We start from the raw sequence: 17616 nt of genomic DNA, 5'->3' as shown, positions 1-17616 counted from the left end.
AGCCCACCCGAGCTGAGCCCAGCGATGGTGAATCTCGGCCCTGCCTGTGCCTCAGTTTCCCCACTTGCGCCGGCAGGACTGTGGCTCCCCTGCGCCCGCAGCCGTATCGCGGCGCCCCGGGGCCGCTCGCCCAGCTGGTCCCTCCTTCGGCAGAGCCAGTGCCGCGGTTTCGTCACCCGCGGCAGGGACGGAGGGGCCAAGGGCGGCGGAGCCCCGTGTCCTCCCTGGCCGAGCGCGAGGGGGGTCCGTGCTGGCCGCTGGTCCCGGCCGTCCTTGCTCCTGGGCACCCGGACGCCTGGGTCCAGCCTGCCGCCCTGCTCGGTGTGGTTTCCCCCCGCTTGCCGATGGGGACGGGGGCTGGCGCCGGGGGGGGGTCATGGCGACTGCTGGCTGTGATCCGCAGCTCTGCCTCCCCGTGTGCCGGCAGATCCTGCGGGAAGGCGTGGAGTCCAGCCGGCGGCAGCTCTTCATCGAGGCCTTCGTCTCGGCGGGCAGGGTGGACAACATCACCATGGTCATGGGGCTGCACCCGCAGTATCTCAGCAGCTTCTGGAAGACCCAGTACCTCCTGCTGCGCATGGACGGGCCCCTGCCCTACCACAAGCGCCACTACATCGCCATCATGGTGAGGGCCGCGGGTCCCCGCGGGGGCTGTCCCCCGGGCCAGGGTGTCCCTTGGGGACGTGTGTGTCCCAGCACCTCTCCCATCGCCTCAGCTGGGGTTTTGGCCAAAGACTGGAAGGGGTTTGGGCCTCCACCCTAAAACAAGTACCCTGCTGTGGCTTTTGTTCGCAGGGGCATGAAAGCTGAGCGCCCTTTTGGCAATGTTCTGGTCCCGCTGTCACCCTGTTCCCTGCCTGATGTGCTGCAGGGGACAACACGGGCAGGTGGCTTGTTGTTGTTGTGGCCGCGTTGGCCATGGGGGCTCTTTGGGTTGTCCCATGGTCCAGCACCCTTAGCCTGGGTACCCCAGCACCCCCTTTGCCCCCATGGCAGGGAGCAAAGACCCTGGTCTGGCTTTTCGACCCTGTGGGAGCCCCTTTAGGGGCGACTGGGGAAGGTGGTTCCCTGCCTTGGCTTCGCCGAGGGCTTGTAGCAGGGCTGGTGGCCTGCCCGGTGCCGTGGGCTGACTTGGTGCCTCTCCCCGCAGGCGGCAGCCCGGCACCAGTGCTCCTACCTGGTGGGTTTGCACATGGGGGAGTTCCTGCAGGTGGGGGGCAACCCCGCGTGGCTGCAGGGGCTGCACTGCGCCCCCCAAAAGCTGAGGAACCTCAACGAGATCAACAAGCTCCTGGCGCACCGGCCCTGGCTCATCACCAAGGAGCACATCGAGGTGAGGGCTGGAGATGCTGCCGAGGATCCCGAAATCCCAAATCCCCCTCCCCAGTTTGGGGGCTTGCCTCAGGGGTCACAACCCCCCCGGGGTTTAACCCTTTGGGGGCTGAGAGGGTCTCTGAGCTGGAGGCCAGGGCTGTGCTGCCCGGTGGTGGATGGGGAAGGGGTGACTCGTCCCCTCTCCTTCTCCACGAAGCCGAACCCCATGTGCGTCCCGTTTTTCAGGCTCTCCTGAAGACGGGGGAGAATAGCTGGTCCCTGGCGGAGCTGGTGCAGGCGCTGGTGCTCCTCACCCACTACCACTCGCTCGCCTCCTTCGTCTTCGGCTGCGGCATCAACCCCGAGGCGGAGCAGGACGGGGGTCCCGGCTGCCGGCCCCCCTCGCCCCACGGCGACAGCAGCCCTGCCTCCGATGATGGTGTGGGGGGCTCTGGGGTGAGCAGGGCCTTTGCCTTCCAGGGAGCATGGGGTGGGAAGGGAGGGCACGACGGGGTACCACGGCGCGTTACGGTGCCTCCCTCCGGGAGTTGCCCCAAGACCTTTCGTTGGGATGTAGCAGATGCTGTCAGGTCCCAGCCTCCAGGGTGCCGGAGCAGCTGGAATCTGGGCAGGACAAACCCGGAGGCAAATTTTTCTTGGAGTGGCCCTGGGACTGCTCCAAGTGAAAGCAGAGCCGTCGGCGTGCGGCGAGCGGCGCTCTCCGCCCTGCTGTGCGCAGGCAGCGCGGGGCTCGCAAGCCCTCTGCAACCTCGCTCCGCTGCGGACGGCGCTGACTTTGCCCTCTGCCAGGGTAAAGATGCCATGCGGGACGTGGAGGTGCTGATGGAGAGGATGAAGCTGCTGCAAGAAAGCCAGCTGGAGGAAGAGGGGGTCACGCAGGAGGAGATGGCGACGCGCTTCGAGCTGGAGAAGACGGAGAGCTTGCTGGTTGCTCCCTCGGGTGAGGACACGCGGGGACGTGGCGGGCTGGGAAGGGTCTGCAAGGGCCTGGACTGATGGGAGGGGAGGGACAGGCCCAGTGCTGAGCAGGATCAGGCCCCCCAGCTGTGGGGCTGGCTCTACCCTCCAGCCCCGGGGCTGGGACCGTCTGGAGCAGCCCCACGGCGTGTTGCTCACGGCCGCTGCGCTGGTGTCTCGCAGATATCGCGGATCACTCCCTGCAGTCCAACGTCTTGTGCTTCGTGGAGGACCCCGAGTTCGGCTACAAGGACTTCACGCGCCGGGGCGAGCAGGCACCCCCCACCTTCCGCGCGCAGGTGGGTGCCCTCGGCCCCTGTGCCAGCTGGAGAGCGGGTGACAGGGCTGGGTGGCAGGTCCTGCGTGTCACAGCTGGTGCTGCTGCCCCACGCTGGGGCTCAGCAGTGACCGGGCCAGCGGGGCTGGGGTACAGCAGGGCTGCTCCCAAGGTTGTAGTGCTGCACGGACAACACCGACGTGGAGGGTGACGGGCTGGTACTGGGCTGGAGCCTTCACCCAAGTGGTGTTTGGGCCAAGGTGCCTCTGCGTGGTTCAGATGGATATGAATTGTCAAGAGGATCTTGGCAACATGGGAAAGGGAGACATCAGGCCAGAGAAGAGCAGGACATGAGATCTGCAGGCACACGGGTCCCTTGGCTCTCAAGGAACCCTGTGTTTTGCCTGTAGAGCCCCCATCCCAGCATCCTTTCTCTGGCAGGATTACACCTGGGAAGACCATGGCTACTCACTGATCAACCGCCTCTACCCTGATGTGGGGCAGCTCCTGGATGAGAAGTTCCAGGTGGTCTACAACCTGACGTACAACACCATCGCCATGCACTGCGGTGTGGACACCTCCATGCTCCGCAGGGCCATCTGGAACTATGTCCACTGCGTCTTTGGGATCCGGTAGGTCCCCGAGTGCCCTCAAGCTGTGCCAGGAGCCTGTGCTCTCCATGATGGGCAGTGCCTCTGAGTGGCTCCTGCCTAACAAGCCCAGGAGCCTCTCTGTCCTGCAGGTTCCTGGTTCAGGTCTGGGGCAGCAGCCAAGCCTGCCTGCACCATGTCCCTTCCCTGGTGGCCCCCGTGGCAGCCATCTGCCCAGACAGACCACGTCTGGGCCCTGTGCTCGGGGAACGGGGTGCTTGGAGAGGCTCTTTAGGGTGAAGGCAGGTTGACTGTGTTTGCCCAGGGGAAGCGTGTTGGTGGCTCTGTCCTTTCTAGAGAGCATGAGCCTCAGGCCAGCAGGGATGGGGTGTGTGGCGCTTGGCAAGGGTGTGGAAGGATGTTTGTGAGTGTTATCGACCTGCTCTCACCCGTGGGTCTGGCTGAAGAGCTGTGGTCGGGGGAAGGCCCAGCCAACCTAATCCTCACCATGAGAGAAAGAGCAGACACCAGTCTCACTGAGGCTGTTGCTCTTGATAAGACTGAGAAAGAACAATGCTGCTGGAGACCAGAAGATGGGACACAACATAGATCTGGTGGAGCACAGAGCCCAAGCAATGTGTGCTTGCAAGCAGCCTAGCTGGAAACGCCGTGCTCTTCCCAAAGGAAGGACCCTGTTTGAACGAGTTGTAGTGAATACTATTGCAGAGACCTGTTGGCAGTGGTTGTGCTTGGAGTAACGTGCCCTCCTCTCTCCCCCAGCTATGATGACTATGACTACGGGGAGGTCAACCAGCTCTTGGAGCGCAGCTTGAAAATCTACATCAAGACGGTGGCCTGCTACCCAGAGAAGACGACGAAACGGATGTACACGCAGTTCTGGAGACACTTCAAGCACTCAGAGAAGGTGCTGCCCCTTCCCCTCATCCTGGGAACGGGAGGCTGAGCCGGGGGAGCTGGTGTGGGCAGGGACCTGGCCTCTCCTCCCTGTCCCGGTGTCTCCTGCACCCCAGGAGATGCTGAGCTCGCCCTCATCCCTGCTGTGCCCTGACCCTGCTCTCCTTGCGTCATAGGTGCACGTCAACCTGCTCCTGCTGGAGGCTCGGATGCAGGCGGCTCTGCTGTACGCCCTGCGAGCCGTCACCCGCTACATGACCTGACAGGTCTTCGCTCCCTCCTTCTCCTCCTGCCCCGCGTGTGGGGGGCAGGCGAGGGGGGAGCCGGCACCTTAAAGACTTCGTTGGAATATTGTCTCCTGCCTTAAGGGGCCTGGAGCTGTGGAAGGAAAGGGGGGGGACTTCTCCTCCCCCTGCCCCTTATCCCAGGAGAGGGGACCCCCAAGAAGCTGTGAAGAGCCCAGCCGTGCCTGGTGCACCCCGCCGGGTAGCCCTAGTCCCTCGCTGCTCCGGGGCTTGGCAGATATGGGGATGCTCGGCTGCTCCGTGCCTTTCTCGTGGTGACCCGGAACGAAGCCGAACGGAGGTGACTGCTGCCAGTGCCACCCAGCCCCTCGGCTCCCGCGCCCGGACCCTGCTGGGCTCGTGCAATGATGTTACCCCTCGGAGCCGCGTCCGCGGCCACGGAGGACTGTCCTCGTACCAAAGATCTCCGGAGGGAATCGCTGGCTTCCCCAGGCCGGGATTCACCCTCCTGCCTCGGGGGCTCTCGGACTCGCTGCTCCGGGCGACTGGCGACGGCTGGTGGCGACGCGGCCGTGGGAGCGTCTCTGCGCTCCAACGCTCTGCCCCGCGTCCCCGAGCAGCCGGCGCCGGAAGGATCGGACCATCCCGGCTCCTGCTGGGTGGCCCCCGTGCCGCCCCTCTCCGAGGGCTCGGAGCCGGGAGCCCCCCCGTGCGGGGTCACCCTCGCCGGAGGATGATGCACCTCCTGCTGCCCGTCCCTGTGCTGCGCTCGGTGCAGAAGCCCCCGGGCTCTCCTACGCCGCCTTCGCACCCTTGCGAGTGGGTTTCCAGCGGGCTCCGTCCTTCGGCGCCCCGCGGGGAGCTGCCGCTCGGGGTGCGCTGGCTCCTCGGCTTGCCCGTCCTGCGCCCACCTGAGTGACAGCGCGAAACGGCGAAGAAACCTTGGATACATCTATTTTCCCTCTTGCTCTCCGCGTGCTGCTGGGGCAGAGCCGCGCTCCCGAGCCGCGTCCTCCGTTTCAGTCCCCCCCGTGCTCTCCCCAGGTGAAACCCCTGGCAGAAAACCTTCCTCCGGCGGGTTTGTTCCTTGGAAAGGGGCTGTTTTCAGGTGTAAAGCCAACCGGGCCCGTACCCTGCCGGGAGGGCGATGTGCCGCTGCAGGGGAAGGCTGCAGCTTTACCCCCATGCGCCAGAGCGTTTTGCACCGGCGCGGGTCGCCGGGGAAGCGCCCATTCCCGAGATCCCCTGCTCCCGGCTCTCCCTGGAGCACGAGTCCACAGACCCGGCAGCGTCGCCCGTTGCTGCATGACAGTTGGTTTGTCTGCGCTGAACCGTAGCTCTAGTTAAGTTATTTCTATTTTTGGGGGTGTATTTACTCCTGGCGGGGCGTGGAAATGCCACTGTGACTTTGCTACAGATCCTGTTTGAAAAAATAAAATTGTTCTTTTTTCTTTTTCCCCCATGTCTGAGTGCTGCTCCTTATCTCCCGGCTGCAGTCCTTGCCCTGGCTGCGTTGCGGGGGGCTGCAGGTGGGAAGATTTTGATGCAAATGTGTTTTCCCTTTCCCCAGCCGCACTTTTTGTGCGGCCTCCTGCCTTGGGGGACGTCCTGCGTCCCCAGCTTGGGGTTGGCGCAGCCCTGGGGGGGCACCTGTCTGCCTGCTTGTCCCGGGGGGGGAGAGCACCCATGGGACCCGTGCACCGCGGGAGCGCTGGGCTCTTCCACACCCTCGCAGGAACCGTCTCCAACCTTTCCTGGGTGCAACGTGGGGCTGGGGGGCGGATGGGGAGAGCAGGGGGGCTCTAGGGCAGAGCCTCTCTTTGCACCGCGCGGGAGGTTTTTGCGGCAGGGGAGGGTGAGCTGCTCTCGCCAAGGAGCATTGGGGAAACTGAGGCACGCAGGACCGACGCCCTGGGGCCGGGCAGAGCCGGCTCCGTCCCGCATCGGCTCCCAGCGAGGCTGGTGCCAAACCACCGCAACCCCCCTTATCCGCTGCCGTGGGGCCAGGGGCCAACCCGCTCCCCTCTCCGGCCGGCCCGCGGTGCCTTCGTCCCCGCCGCGGAGGCGGCGCTGGGGTCCTGCCCGCGGTGGCAGCGGGTTTCGCAGCGTTGAGTCACAGCCGCCGAGTATTTCCCAATATGTTTTTCCAGACTGGGGCCAGATGCCCCGGGGAGAAGAGCAAAGGTCCCTCCAGCGCCGTATTTCCGTGCCGGCACCCAGCCTTCCGGCGGGTGCGCGGAGGGGGCGGCTGCGGGGTCCGGGGCAGAGACCGCGGCTGGCTCCGTTTTGGCTGGGTCTCCCGGGGGCGAACGCGGCGAGGAAGCAGCGATCGGGTTTGCTGTTGGCTTTTCAACGGAACGGCGAAAAACCTCCTGTTTTAGGGAGCCGAAAGAGTTCAGCAACTCGATGGCGGTCATTGGACGAAGGTCAAGCCGACGCGGAGCTTGTGTTTGAGGAGGGATTTTTCCTGCCTCCGTTTGGCTCTCTTGAAGGCAGCTGAAATATTTCGTTTGAGCGGAAGAAATCTGCCGGCTAAAGACGTTGTTTCACATGGCAAAAAAATCACACTGGGCGGTGCGGCGGCTTTGACAAACTCCTCCTTTGCTCCCGTGTTTATCTCTATGCCTATGTACGTCTGAGGCAGCATCCCAGTGCGCAGCACTGTTCTCCCGGGAGCTGCTTTGTGGCTCGGTTCCCATTCCGTTGCCTGCCCCATGGCTAGGGGGGACCATGCTTGCCTTCTTTTAAAAAAATCACTTTCTATTATTTCTCCTGGTGTCCGTGAGCCGCCCTCCAGCAGGGAGGGTGGAGAAGATGAATCTGAACCCCCGTTTAGGCCCGATTTAGGTGCCTACGCGCCAGTGCGCGCGGATGTGATGTTTCCGAGCTAAAGCAGGAGGGAAAAGGATGCTCCCGGCAGGGCGACGAAACGAAGGGGCAGCCCGGGGACGGTAGCTGCCCCTTCCCCTTCCCCAGCCTGGGAAGGGGCTCACGGCTTCTCCGGGCAGCCCCGAGGAGCCGGCTCCGTCACGAGCCTCATTTCGGAGAGCCACAAAGCGGAGAGGCTCTTGAAAGCATCATTTTTTTACTCCTTTTTATTCCCCCTACAGTCTTGCAGGGCAGCAAGCCCTGCTTCGGGCTCTGGATTTCCCCCCCCCCCCGCTTGTCCTAGCGCGGATTTAAAACAAAACCGCCAAGGATTTGTACCGGGCTCCACTGGAAACCAGGATTTCCCGTGCCCCTTCCAACCCCAAAGGCTGCTGAGCGCAGCAAGACAGCCGGGAAGGACCAGTCGCCCTCTTCATCCTCCCCCAGGTTTCTGCCGCGGCATCAAATACCTCGGGGCTGAGCCACCTCCGTGGGACTCCTTAACTCATCGCCTGGGTCATGGTATCGATTTAACCCACTTCCTTTTCTTCAGGTGTTCACAATTATAAACTAATAAATTCCTTACCCTGCCTTTAGCTGAGGCCTGCAATTTGTGGGCATATGTATAATTTATTGGCAGCTTTCAGCGCTGTCTCTCAGGGCAGCAGGCGCGTTAATAATCTCCCTACCTGTAGCTGATAGTTACGACTCAAGCGCAGCGCAAAAAAAAATTGCATGCAATTGCCCTCAATTTAAAAAACATAACGTGCTAACGGCGCCGAAAAGGCAGCGATGCAATGGGAAAATAATAATAATCGGGGGGGGGGCCCTGCTCGGCGAGAGCTTTAACGCTGAGGGGAGTCCAAAGGGCTTTGCAAAGAGCACGGTGCCGGCAGCGAGCTTTGCTGCCGAGCCGCACCGAGCCTGGAGCCGAGCGGCAGCAGGAGTTGTAGCATCGGGGGCATCGTCCCCCCCTGGAGCTGGCCGGGATGCGGCTCCGCTGGGGGTCCGTGCGGGAACACCCGTGTGGGTCCGGGCGAGGGCAGGCGGGCCGGTGGCGTGCGTTCCCGCTGCCTTAGCTCACGGGAACGGCATGTGTCCTTCCCCCTCTCCCGGGGGCCCAAAATAGCCCCGCGGCCCCGCTCGGCACGCAGGGGACCTGCTCCTCGTGTGACCCCCTCCGTGCCCGGAGTGGCGCCGGGGCCGGGCGGCTCATCCCGGGGACTGCGGCTTGCAAATCCCCAACGGCTGCCGCAGCCTTTCAGGCCTTGGGAAGCAGCCAGGCGGCGTCGACGCCGCGGCAGTGTGCAAGCAGCCGGGTGCCGGGGGGGGTGGCCGTAATTTAGGACGTGTCACCCTGCTGCTGTGACCGCCTGTGCCCGGCACCCCGGTGCAATCACGGGAGACCTTCCCGCGCCCGGCTCTGCACCCGCCGGGTGCAAAATGATCACGGCCACGTGCTGCTGCGAGAGAGGGAAACGTCCAGCGCGAGGGCGTGCTTCCAGCTGCGCTGCTGCCCTCCCCGCAGCTGCGTGTTCTTCCCTGTCCTCGTGTTTGCAGCCCGAGTTACTGCCCGGCAGCGACGGCGTTTGGTTGGGGGAGGCTGGCACGCGCTCCTCTGCGGTACGTGCCGGGAAGGAGACAGCCTGGATGCGGGATGCAAAGGGCTGCAGGGCTGGAGTCTCTCCCGAGGAGCCGGCGACGGCTCGAAATCCGGAGGTGGGATTTTTGCCCACAGCCCCGGGATAACCACGTCCATGGGGGCTCGGGGAGGTTCGAGACGCCAGAGCAGCCGGGATGCTGTGACTAACCCCCGGCAGCGGGCTCTGCGCCCAGGCCGAGAGGAAAATTTTCCATGGCCGGGGAGGGAGCTGGATCAGGACTGCGTGCAGCCAGGCCAGGCTGGTCCCCGCTGAAGCGCGGCTCGGCTCCAGCCTGCGGGTTTGGAGTTTTCTGATTAGGCAGCGCCACTCGCTGGAGGCCCACGGCAGATCTGCATCCCTGCTGCAAGGCCGGCTGCAAACCCTGCCCGCGTCCCCACTGCCAGCCCCGCTGCAACCCTCCCCGTATCCTCCCTGCAAACCCTGCCCGCGTCCCCACTGCCAGCCCCGCTGCAACCCTCCCCGCATCCCCGCTGCAAACCCTGCCCGCGTCCCCACTGCCAGCCCCGCTGCAACCCTCCCCGTATCCTCGCTGCAAACCCTGCCCGCGTCCCCGCTGCAAACCCTCCCCATAGCCCTGCTGCAAACCCTCCCTGTATCCTTGCTTTTGCCTTGTTGCAAACCCCCTCCATATCCCTGCAAACCCTGCCTGCATCCCTATGGCCAGCCCTGCTGCAAACCATCCCCGTATTCCTGATGCAAACCCTCCCGTGTCCCTGCCAGCCCCGCCGAGAATGGCTCTGCTCTCCCATGCTCCGAAGCCCGCGAGCATCCCGCTTTCTCGCCAGATGCCGAGGGCCAGTTCGTAGGGCATGACAACCCCCCCCCCCCCCCCGAAAAATGCATGTCGGATCCTTCCCTCTGCCAGAGAGGATTTGCAACCTCTGCCCCTCCCAGAAGATAACTGGTCCCCCCTGGGCTGGAGGGCTGGGGGGCGTCCAAAGTGCTGCTGGCACAAGGCTTTGCTGGGATGCAGGGCGTTGTGCTCGGACACTCCCTTGCGGCGCCCGGCGCTTCGCCCAAGCTGCAGCTTTTGCTCTCGCTCTTTCCCTGCCGCCTCGGTGAGGAGCCCTCAGCGCCGTGGGCTTGGGGCGGCCGCACGTCTCATAAAATATGGATGTCATCGATCTGCCCAGTGCCGACCCGGCCTTAACGTTCCCGGCGAGCGGGGCGGTAGTTCGGCAGCTGGGCACATGGCGGCTCCAAGCTCCCCACGCTGGTCCTGCCTCCGACGAAGCCAGTGGGAGCTCTGCTGTGAAGGGCATCATCATCCCACCCTCTCCATCGGGGCACGGGATAACACTGGCCGCTGCCCAGGCTCTGGGCTGCAAGCCGGTCCCTATCCCTGCGGGAAACGGGTGTTTTCCAACTTGCCTCCTGCTCCCCTTTTCATCCCAGGCAAGGCTGCACTGGATTTTTTGGGATGAGCAGGGAGGCTGGGAGCATGCACCGGCCCCGGGCTTTGTGCACGCGCAGCGTTGCTATTTATAGCCGCCCCGGTTGCCTCCGGCTCCGTGGCTGAAACTGGAACCCCAACCGCGATGGAAGGATGAGTCACGTTTCCAAGAGCTGGCTACACAAGAAAGGAGTCAAATGCATATATTTACCCCGAAAAAGGGGCGAGCGGCTCTGCACCGGTAGCGTGCGCTTGGCTGCTTTTCCGAAGGGCTTAGCCAAAACTGTGACACCGACAGCCGTATTTTTTTTCCTAAACGAAGGTGGAGAGTTGGGTAGATGACATGATTGCAGGAGCTGGAAGCACAGCGACATCCTGGCGGGTGCCGCATCATGGAGAGAGACTCGGATGCTCCGAGAACCCGCCCCGCTCCTGCATCCCTGCAGGAACTAGCAGGACGAGCCGGAGCGCGTGGGAACCTTTGGGCCGCGGTTCCCGCGCTCACCAGCGTTCCCCAGCGGCGGGAGCAGATCCCGGCGGCAGCGCTTGGGCATGGGGCCTGTCTGGCTCCTCCGGCTCTGCCGGCAGCAGCGAGCTACCCGCTGACCCGCTCCACAGGGAAAGGCAGCCCGATCCGGAGCAGGAGGCTGCTGGCCGGCAGGTCACCTTGCCTGCGTTCCCGCGGCCGCCGGGCACGCAGATAAGATGCGAGCGGGGCGGACGGGAAAACAGCCTTGCCGTCAGCAGGAGAGCAAAGGCTGCGGTTTCCCAGCTCGGGAGATAACCTTGGCGCAGCGTTGCCTCCGGAAATCCCTCCCAGCAGCCTCAAATATCCCAGGATTTATTTGCTGTAGGGCTCGAGGCCAGCAATTAATGAGGCTGCGCTGGAAACCGTGCGGCGAGGAGTCAGGAGGTGGGGGCGCCGGGGGCCTCGGGGAGCCAGAGGATGCAGTAATAGATGAGGAATCCGAGCGGACAAACATGCCCCGTCCTGGCGAGCGGCTGCCTTGGGCAGCACCCTCCCGCCCCGGCCCCTAATTTGCTCATCAGCGGAAAACAAACGACGCCGGTTTGCAAAAAAAGAAAGAAAGAAAAAAAAGTTGCGTTCCACCAATCGCTCCCGGCGCAGGGGTCTCGGCCTCGAGACCCTTCGCGTCGCCGAAAGCGTTTAACTCGCCCCGCGTCTCCGCTCCCTGCCGGCAAAGCCCATCCGCCGCGCAGGGCGCGCGGGAAGGCAGGAGTCCTGCGAGGCGATGGAAAACTTTCGCGTTAAAAAAAAGCCGAACAAAACCCCAGGAGTTTGTCAACATTTGCGCCTTCGCCGGAGGGAATGGAAATTAAAAATAGGTATTTCCTGCTGCTGCATGGAATTCCTTTATTTTGCTCAGACGTTGATGTTCTCCCTGCGAGCACGGCCGAGCTGAAACCCCCGGACACCCCAGGAATATTTTAGCCCTGGGAATATTTTACTGCATAATTAGACGGGCTGATTGGGAGGTTTGGGGGCGGCGCAGACAGATGTGTCTCTCTGGGGACGTGCCGTGCCCCCCCCCAATGCGCTGGCCCCAACCTACCCCGAATTGCTGCCACCCGCCTGGCCCCAAATCCCCCCCAGCCCAAGTCGTCCCCCCCCCCAGCACCCTGTTACCGACTGACCCCAATCCGCCTCCCCCCGCACCCTCCCGGGTCCCGCAGCACCCCCCCAACCCCAAAGCCCCACTCCAACCCCCCCCCAACGGCCCCCCAACCCTGACCCCAGATTGCCACCCCAAATCCCCCCCTGCCCCGACCCCAAATCCGCCCAGCCCCCACCCACTGACCCCAAGTGCCCCCCAAATCCCAATTTCCCCCGAATCCCCCACAGCCCCCCCACCCCAATCACCCCCAAATCTCCCCCAGACCCCCTCACCCACCAACCCCAAATCCCCCCAGCCCCCGCACCCACTGACCCAAATGTCCCCCCAAATCCCCACGCCACGTCCCCCCAGTCCTCCCACCGACCCCAAATGTCCCCCAATTCCCCCCCAGCCCCCCTCACCTGCTGCCCCAAATCCCCCCGAATCCCTGCAGCCACCCGCCCCCCCCACTGCCCCCACCTCCCCCCCAGGTCTGCACACTAAATCCCTCCCAAATCCCCCCAGCGCGCCCTCCCCGCCGACGCCAAATCCCCCCAAATCCCCCCCAATCCCCCCGCCGGGAGGGCAGGGGGCGGGGCCCGGGCCTTGGGGGCGGGGCCTGATGCGGGGGCGGGGAGGGGGCGGGGCCTCGGCGCGGGCGGACTACACGTCCCGGCATGCGCCGCGCGCAGCCCTCACTGCGAGGCTTCCGGCGGGGCCGCCCCGGGAGGCGGCGGCGGAGCGAGCCGGCGGCCGCGGGCAGCAGGTGAGGGCGGGCGAGGGGCCCGGGGCGCCCTGCCGTGGGGCCCAGGCTCGGCCCCTGCCCGCGGCGGCGGCGGCGGCTCCCCCGGAACGGGTGTGGGGGGGCCGGTGGGGGGTGTTAGTGGGGCTGAGTGTGAGGGGGGCGGAGTGGGGGCAGGGGGTGCTGGGGGGAGGCCGTGGGTGTGGGGCAAGAGTGAGGGGGGCGGTGGGGGGGCAGCATTGGTAGGGGGGCATTGGTGTGGGGGGGTAAATGAGGGGGATATTGGTGTGGGGCAGCATTGGTGGGGGGCAAGAGCGAGGTGGCTGTTGGTGTGGGGTGTGAGCGGGGGGGTGTTGGTGTAGGGGGGCAAGTAGGGCAGCGTTATTGGAGGGAAAGAGGGAGGGCGGCATAGGGGGGCATTGGTGGGGGTAGGTGAGGGCAGCGTGAGTGCGAGCGGCTGTTCCTGGGGGTGTTAGTGGGGGCTGAGTGTGAGAGGGGTATTAGCGGGGGCATGGGGGGGGGGGAAGTGTGAAGGTACTGTTGGGGGGAGCAGGGGTGTTACTGGGGCGGTGGGTGTGAGGGGCATTGGTGGGGGGAGTGTGGGAGAAGGTACTGGGGAGCAGAAGGGGTGAACGGGGGGTATTAGTGAGAGGGGTTTAGCTGGGGGGGGTGAGTTCCCCCCTCTTCTCCCTGCTGCTGTCCCCCAGCACTTGCTGGGTGAAGCCGCTCTCCCCCTGGCTCCCTGGGTGAGCCCCTCCGTGGGCGCTGGGGGCAGGCGGGTCTCCAGCCCTTTCGTAGTCCCCCGGTCTCAGCCTGCTTGTTGTCTCTGCAGACTGGCACGTGGGGAGCCTGGGGGGTCTCCTTGCTCTGTTTTAGGGGGTGGAACTTGGGTGTGGGGGGGCTTTGCCTCAGAGGAGTGAGCAGGTGCTTGGCTCCAAGTTGTAGGCGAGGTGATCCCCGCTTTTTCCATCATTTCCTGTCCCCAAGCTTGCTCTCCCTGTGGACCTGAACTGCAGGTGAGATAACTCAGTTGTGGGGAGATGGTGGACAGTGTTTTGCCTGGGTTGGCTGTGTTTCCCTGGGAGCCGAGATGTGCTGCTGTAGTTTGCATGTTCAAGAGCTGCGTGGTGACTAAAGTTTGGTCTCCTGAGTTGCTCTTTCTGCGCTTGTGCTAGCAGCCTGACTCAAACAGGCTGGCTGTCCTTCCAGCGGCGGCTGGGAGCTGGAGCTTGAAAACTTGGTTGAGTGACTGAATTGATGGTTTGAATGGATGTCTGGGGCCTGCTTTTAAAACAAAACAAGCAGCAGCATGCTGGCTCTAGCTTCTATTTCATGTGCTTTGCTCTCTTCTGATGTGCTTAGGCCCTGACTAAAAGCAAAACTTTTTGTTTTTTCATCTGTGTTGCTGTCCTGTTGCTTTCTACGTGAGAGCCTCACCTCTAAATTCTGCTTTCTGGGGCAGCTCCTTTGGTATTTCTTTGTTTGATCTGTTCTGTCTTAGTGTTGGTTGAAATTTGAAACGTTCTTGCTGTGCTTCTCGTTTAATTGTTCTTTCCTGCTGTTTGTGTGCAGCTGAATTATTTACCTCTGTCTTGCTTTGTGTTATGTTTGTCCAGGTGAAGGTGAGGTGAGGTCTTGATGCCGCTCTGTGGGGTGTGAGTGCTGAAGAGCTGTTAGTACTGACAAAAAGTGAACAAAAAGTGCAAGAGAAGTTGCTTTGCTGAGACTGAAATTCTTAAGTAAAAGCTCCTCTTCTCAAACATTAAGTTGTTTAAATGTTGCTTCCACAAGCTGAGAAAGAGATGTGTGAATGCTGAAAGAGGCGCCAGAAGTGATTGCTTCTTTTTAATGTGTGAAGAAACCTTGAATTGTGTAGGGTGAGTTTTAAACTTGAAATTTGCTTTTGAAAAATATAAACATCAGGAAGTCATTGGCAGAATCTGGTTTTGCTTGCAGTGGAAGGTGCAAGATGAGGCTTTCTGTGGCTCGGTTGTGGTGGGTAAAAGGATCAATTCAGTTGAATCAGCTTGTCGTGCTGGTGTTGAAGTTGCACGGAAGTGTAATTAAACTCCTTCTCTACCTGCTGTGACTTCAGTATAAATGTCCATTGCTCTTTTTACATTAATCCGTATTAATTTCTGAGTGTACACAAGACCTAAAAGAGTAATTAAACATAACTACCTTCCCAAATGAGAGTGCAAAGAAAAGGAGGGGGGGAATAAAGCCTAAATGAGGCCAGTTCTTATGGTGGAACCTCGTTGAGATGTAGCTATGCCAATTTAAATTAGTATCTTGGATGGTGATGGTAACAAAACCCTTTTCCTATTCTGAGTGGGTTTAAACTTGTTCTTTCTAACAGTGCTGGAAATGACTGTGCCGACCTGTCCTGGGTTAATGTGGTTTCAAGTGTGTCAGTCCTCGTTTTCACAGGGCTTGCTTTTGTTATCTGATAACATCTTAAAGGATGTTTTTGTAAAGCAAGTGTCCTTTCTGGACTGTCGAGAAATAGCTGGGTGAGCTATATTTGAGGCACAGAGCATCCTCAAGTCCTGAAAGTTGGAGAGGGAAAGTTGTATCGGGAGCGCAGGGCGGTGCAAAGAGGCTGACATGGACAAGGGAAATGTGATTGCATCCTTGTTTTCATGCTGCCGCATCAGTAATCTGTGATTATACAGCCTTCTACTTCATTCAATCACTGGTTAATTTGATTTCCAGTTTAATTTGATGACAGTTTTGAGAGCCAAATCACTTGTATTTAAACAAATGGCTTCTATTTTGATCAAATTTCATTGTGTTTGGCATGTGTTGGGGCATTATAAGTGTTAAATATTGCTGACACTGCTGTTCTTGCAGGTCTATTAGTTGGTGATGAATATTCAGTTACTGGCTATACAAAACCTGTGTCTGGTGGGGATGGGGGGAGCTTAAAGCGAAACCTCTGCAGTGGTAGAAGTTGCACTGATGTTAGTTTTTTGTCCCTAGCCTAAGTGATGCCATGTGTGAAGCAAGCTGGGAGACATCCATGTGATCACCTGGATCACCTCAATATGCATTTAACCATTTATTGGGCAAAGCCAGGGCTGTGGGCTACAGGGAGTGCAAGGAAGCTGATTTAGCTGTTGGGGGCAAAGGTGTCATCTTGTTGCTGCTTCCATTGAAGGTGGTAGGAGCGTGGTGTGCTTAGTAAAAATAAGATGCTCTGTGTTATGCAGGATTGGGGTCCTAATTTTGTTTAGTTGAGATTTTCTACCACCCGGCATACATGCGCTGCGAGTGTTCTTGCGAATCTGAGACTGCTTTTCTGCTGGTGAGCTTGGAGCTCTTGCAAACTAATGGATGTGTGACTGCGGCAGTGGCAGGCCTCGGCTTTGTGTCGAGGAAAAAAGCCCTTTCAGAGATCTATTTTTATCATTTAATTAGTAGCTCTTGCTGACTTGTCAATGCTGCGGTGATAAGTATTTCCAGTTCTTTTCGGCACAGTGGGGTCACGCATTAGTCAGCCAATGAATATGCAAGCCGGCAGTCGCACCTCTGGCTGGTTCCAGTTGGGGATTTTTAACTCCTTCCAACCTGTGCCTCCGAATCGGAGGGCAAAACCCTTTGCATGCCTCTTGAGTGGGGAATCGGCATGCGGACAGAAAGACTTTTGTGAATCTTCCGCTCGACGTTCTCAAAGCATTTTCCAAATGCCGACTGTCCTTTGCTTTTCCCTGCCCCAGAGGAATTTCGTATCTTGTAAGGAGCTGAGATGTAGAGATTTGTGCGGGATCATAAATAGAAGAAAGCAGATTTCCCGATTTTGCCCTATTTTTCTAGTCCCTGCTCTTATCCGCTGTTGCCGAATGCCTCGGGTGAAGGCTGGAAAGTGACCGGCCAAACTCCTAACAACGACTACTTATGCATTGCTATTTATGCCCCTTGCACATGAGGAATTGTCTTTTCCTGAGATTTAAGTGACTTAAGGAAGTCAGTAATCGAAAGATACTCTTCCTTGTGTTGCTTGTTCTGGTGCTTGCGGTGTTGACTTGTTTTTGATTATCAGCTGTGCTAAGATACGGAGGTGAGAGGCACCATCCAGACCCAGCTGCAGCCTGTTATCACCCTGTTTGAGTTTCTTTGTTTGCTGATGACTGTATGCTCTTTCCACGTTGCACTGGGGAAGGGCTGGGGGAGGGAGGACTAATTATCTCCAGAGACAGGCTTTTAATGCTATTAGTCAAAGGAACAGGCTGAATGAATTGGTTGTGTGAAATAACATGAAGCACCAGTGGCAAAGATATGAAAACTGGTGGTGGTCCAAATGAGTTCTCTCTGCTGAATCCTGGAAATAGGGGTTTTTTTGTTTTTTTTTTTGCCGAATCTATTTGCTAGCAACAGTAATTTGAGGAGGAGAGAATGGGTAAACAGATTGTTAACTTTATTCTTTTGTGTTTGTGCTTTTGGCATGCTGATTACAAAACACAGTTAGGAATTGCTTACCTAACAGCTGCATGGCTAAGTTCAGAAGTCGTGATGGGCAATGCATTATCCTGAACTAATTAACGATGTCTGCTGAATGTCATGGGGCAAAGGAAGGTGCATACTGATGAGGTCAGATTCTGCAAGTCTGGCGCTTCCCTGGCTCATATGCTGAACTCCTGGTCTAATGATTCCAGCTGAGTGGCTTATGAAACAGACTGGTAAAAATCATTAGATTTTAGTAAAGTCTAATAGCACTTAAACTAGAAGTTTTGAACCTTTTTCACTTTGCAGGCTTCAAAAAGCTTCTGCTGAAAGGCTGGACCCCTTTGCAGAGTGCTTAGCTACTGGCAACCCCCTTTCCCTTTAGTTACCTAATCCACAGAAGTGAACCCCTAATTAGAGATCTGTTGCTGTAGACTTAGACATCTAAAATCAATCAAGATTAATCCCACCATTGATTTTAAACCTGAGGCTGCCCTTATGGGCTTCCTTCATTGCCTGTCTTACCCTTGCCTGAGGGAGAGGTGAATCTCTCTGAAGGTACCCGCTTTTC

The 17616-nt window shown here is 59.8% G+C and overlaps 2 protein-coding genes across 2 annotated transcripts in view; both read left to right on the top strand.

The window, feature by feature from the left end:
• Positions 1-376: 376 nt before the first annotated feature.
• On the top strand, positions 377-5777 carry SESN2 (sestrin 2). Its single transcript, XM_067311748.1, has 8 exons — positions 377-625; positions 1151-1333; positions 1561-1770; positions 2125-2275; positions 2476-2591; positions 3011-3201; positions 3940-4084; positions 4251-5777. The coding sequence occupies exons 1-8, from the start codon at positions 377-379 to the stop codon at positions 4335-4337; spliced, it is 1332 nt and encodes a 443-aa protein (XP_067167849.1). The 3' UTR covers positions 4338-5777.
• A 6816-nt stretch (positions 5778-12593) lies between these two features.
• The window catches only part of PHACTR4 (phosphatase and actin regulator 4), a 70347-nt gene continuing 65324 nt past the window's right edge, over positions 12594-17616 (top strand). The window contains exon 1 of the mRNA XM_067311689.1: positions 12594-12626. The gene's annotated coding sequence lies outside the window, so the exon portion shown is untranslated. The remainder of the gene's footprint in view (positions 12627-17616) is intronic.

This window comes from Apteryx mantelli, chromosome 27, assembly GCF_036417845.1.
Source record: "Apteryx mantelli isolate bAptMan1 chromosome 27, bAptMan1.hap1, whole genome shotgun sequence".
Classification (NCBI taxonomy): Eukaryota; Metazoa; Chordata; class Aves; order Apterygiformes; family Apterygidae; genus Apteryx; species Apteryx mantelli.
This window is presented reverse-complemented; position numbering and strand designations above follow the sequence as displayed.

Coding starts and splice junctions, on each gene's coding strand:
- SESN2 (XM_067311748.1), top strand. CDS start 377: ATGGCGACTGCTGGCTGTGATCCGCAGCTCTGCCTCCCCGTGTGCCGG. Junction 2,592..3,010: donor CCCCCACCTTCCGCGCGCAG/GTGGGTGCCCTC, acceptor TTTCTCTGGCAG/GATTACACCTGGGAAGACCA. Junction 4,085..4,250: donor ACTTCAAGCACTCAGAGAAG/GTGCTGCCCCTT, acceptor CTTGCGTCATAG/GTGCACGTCAACCTGCTCCT.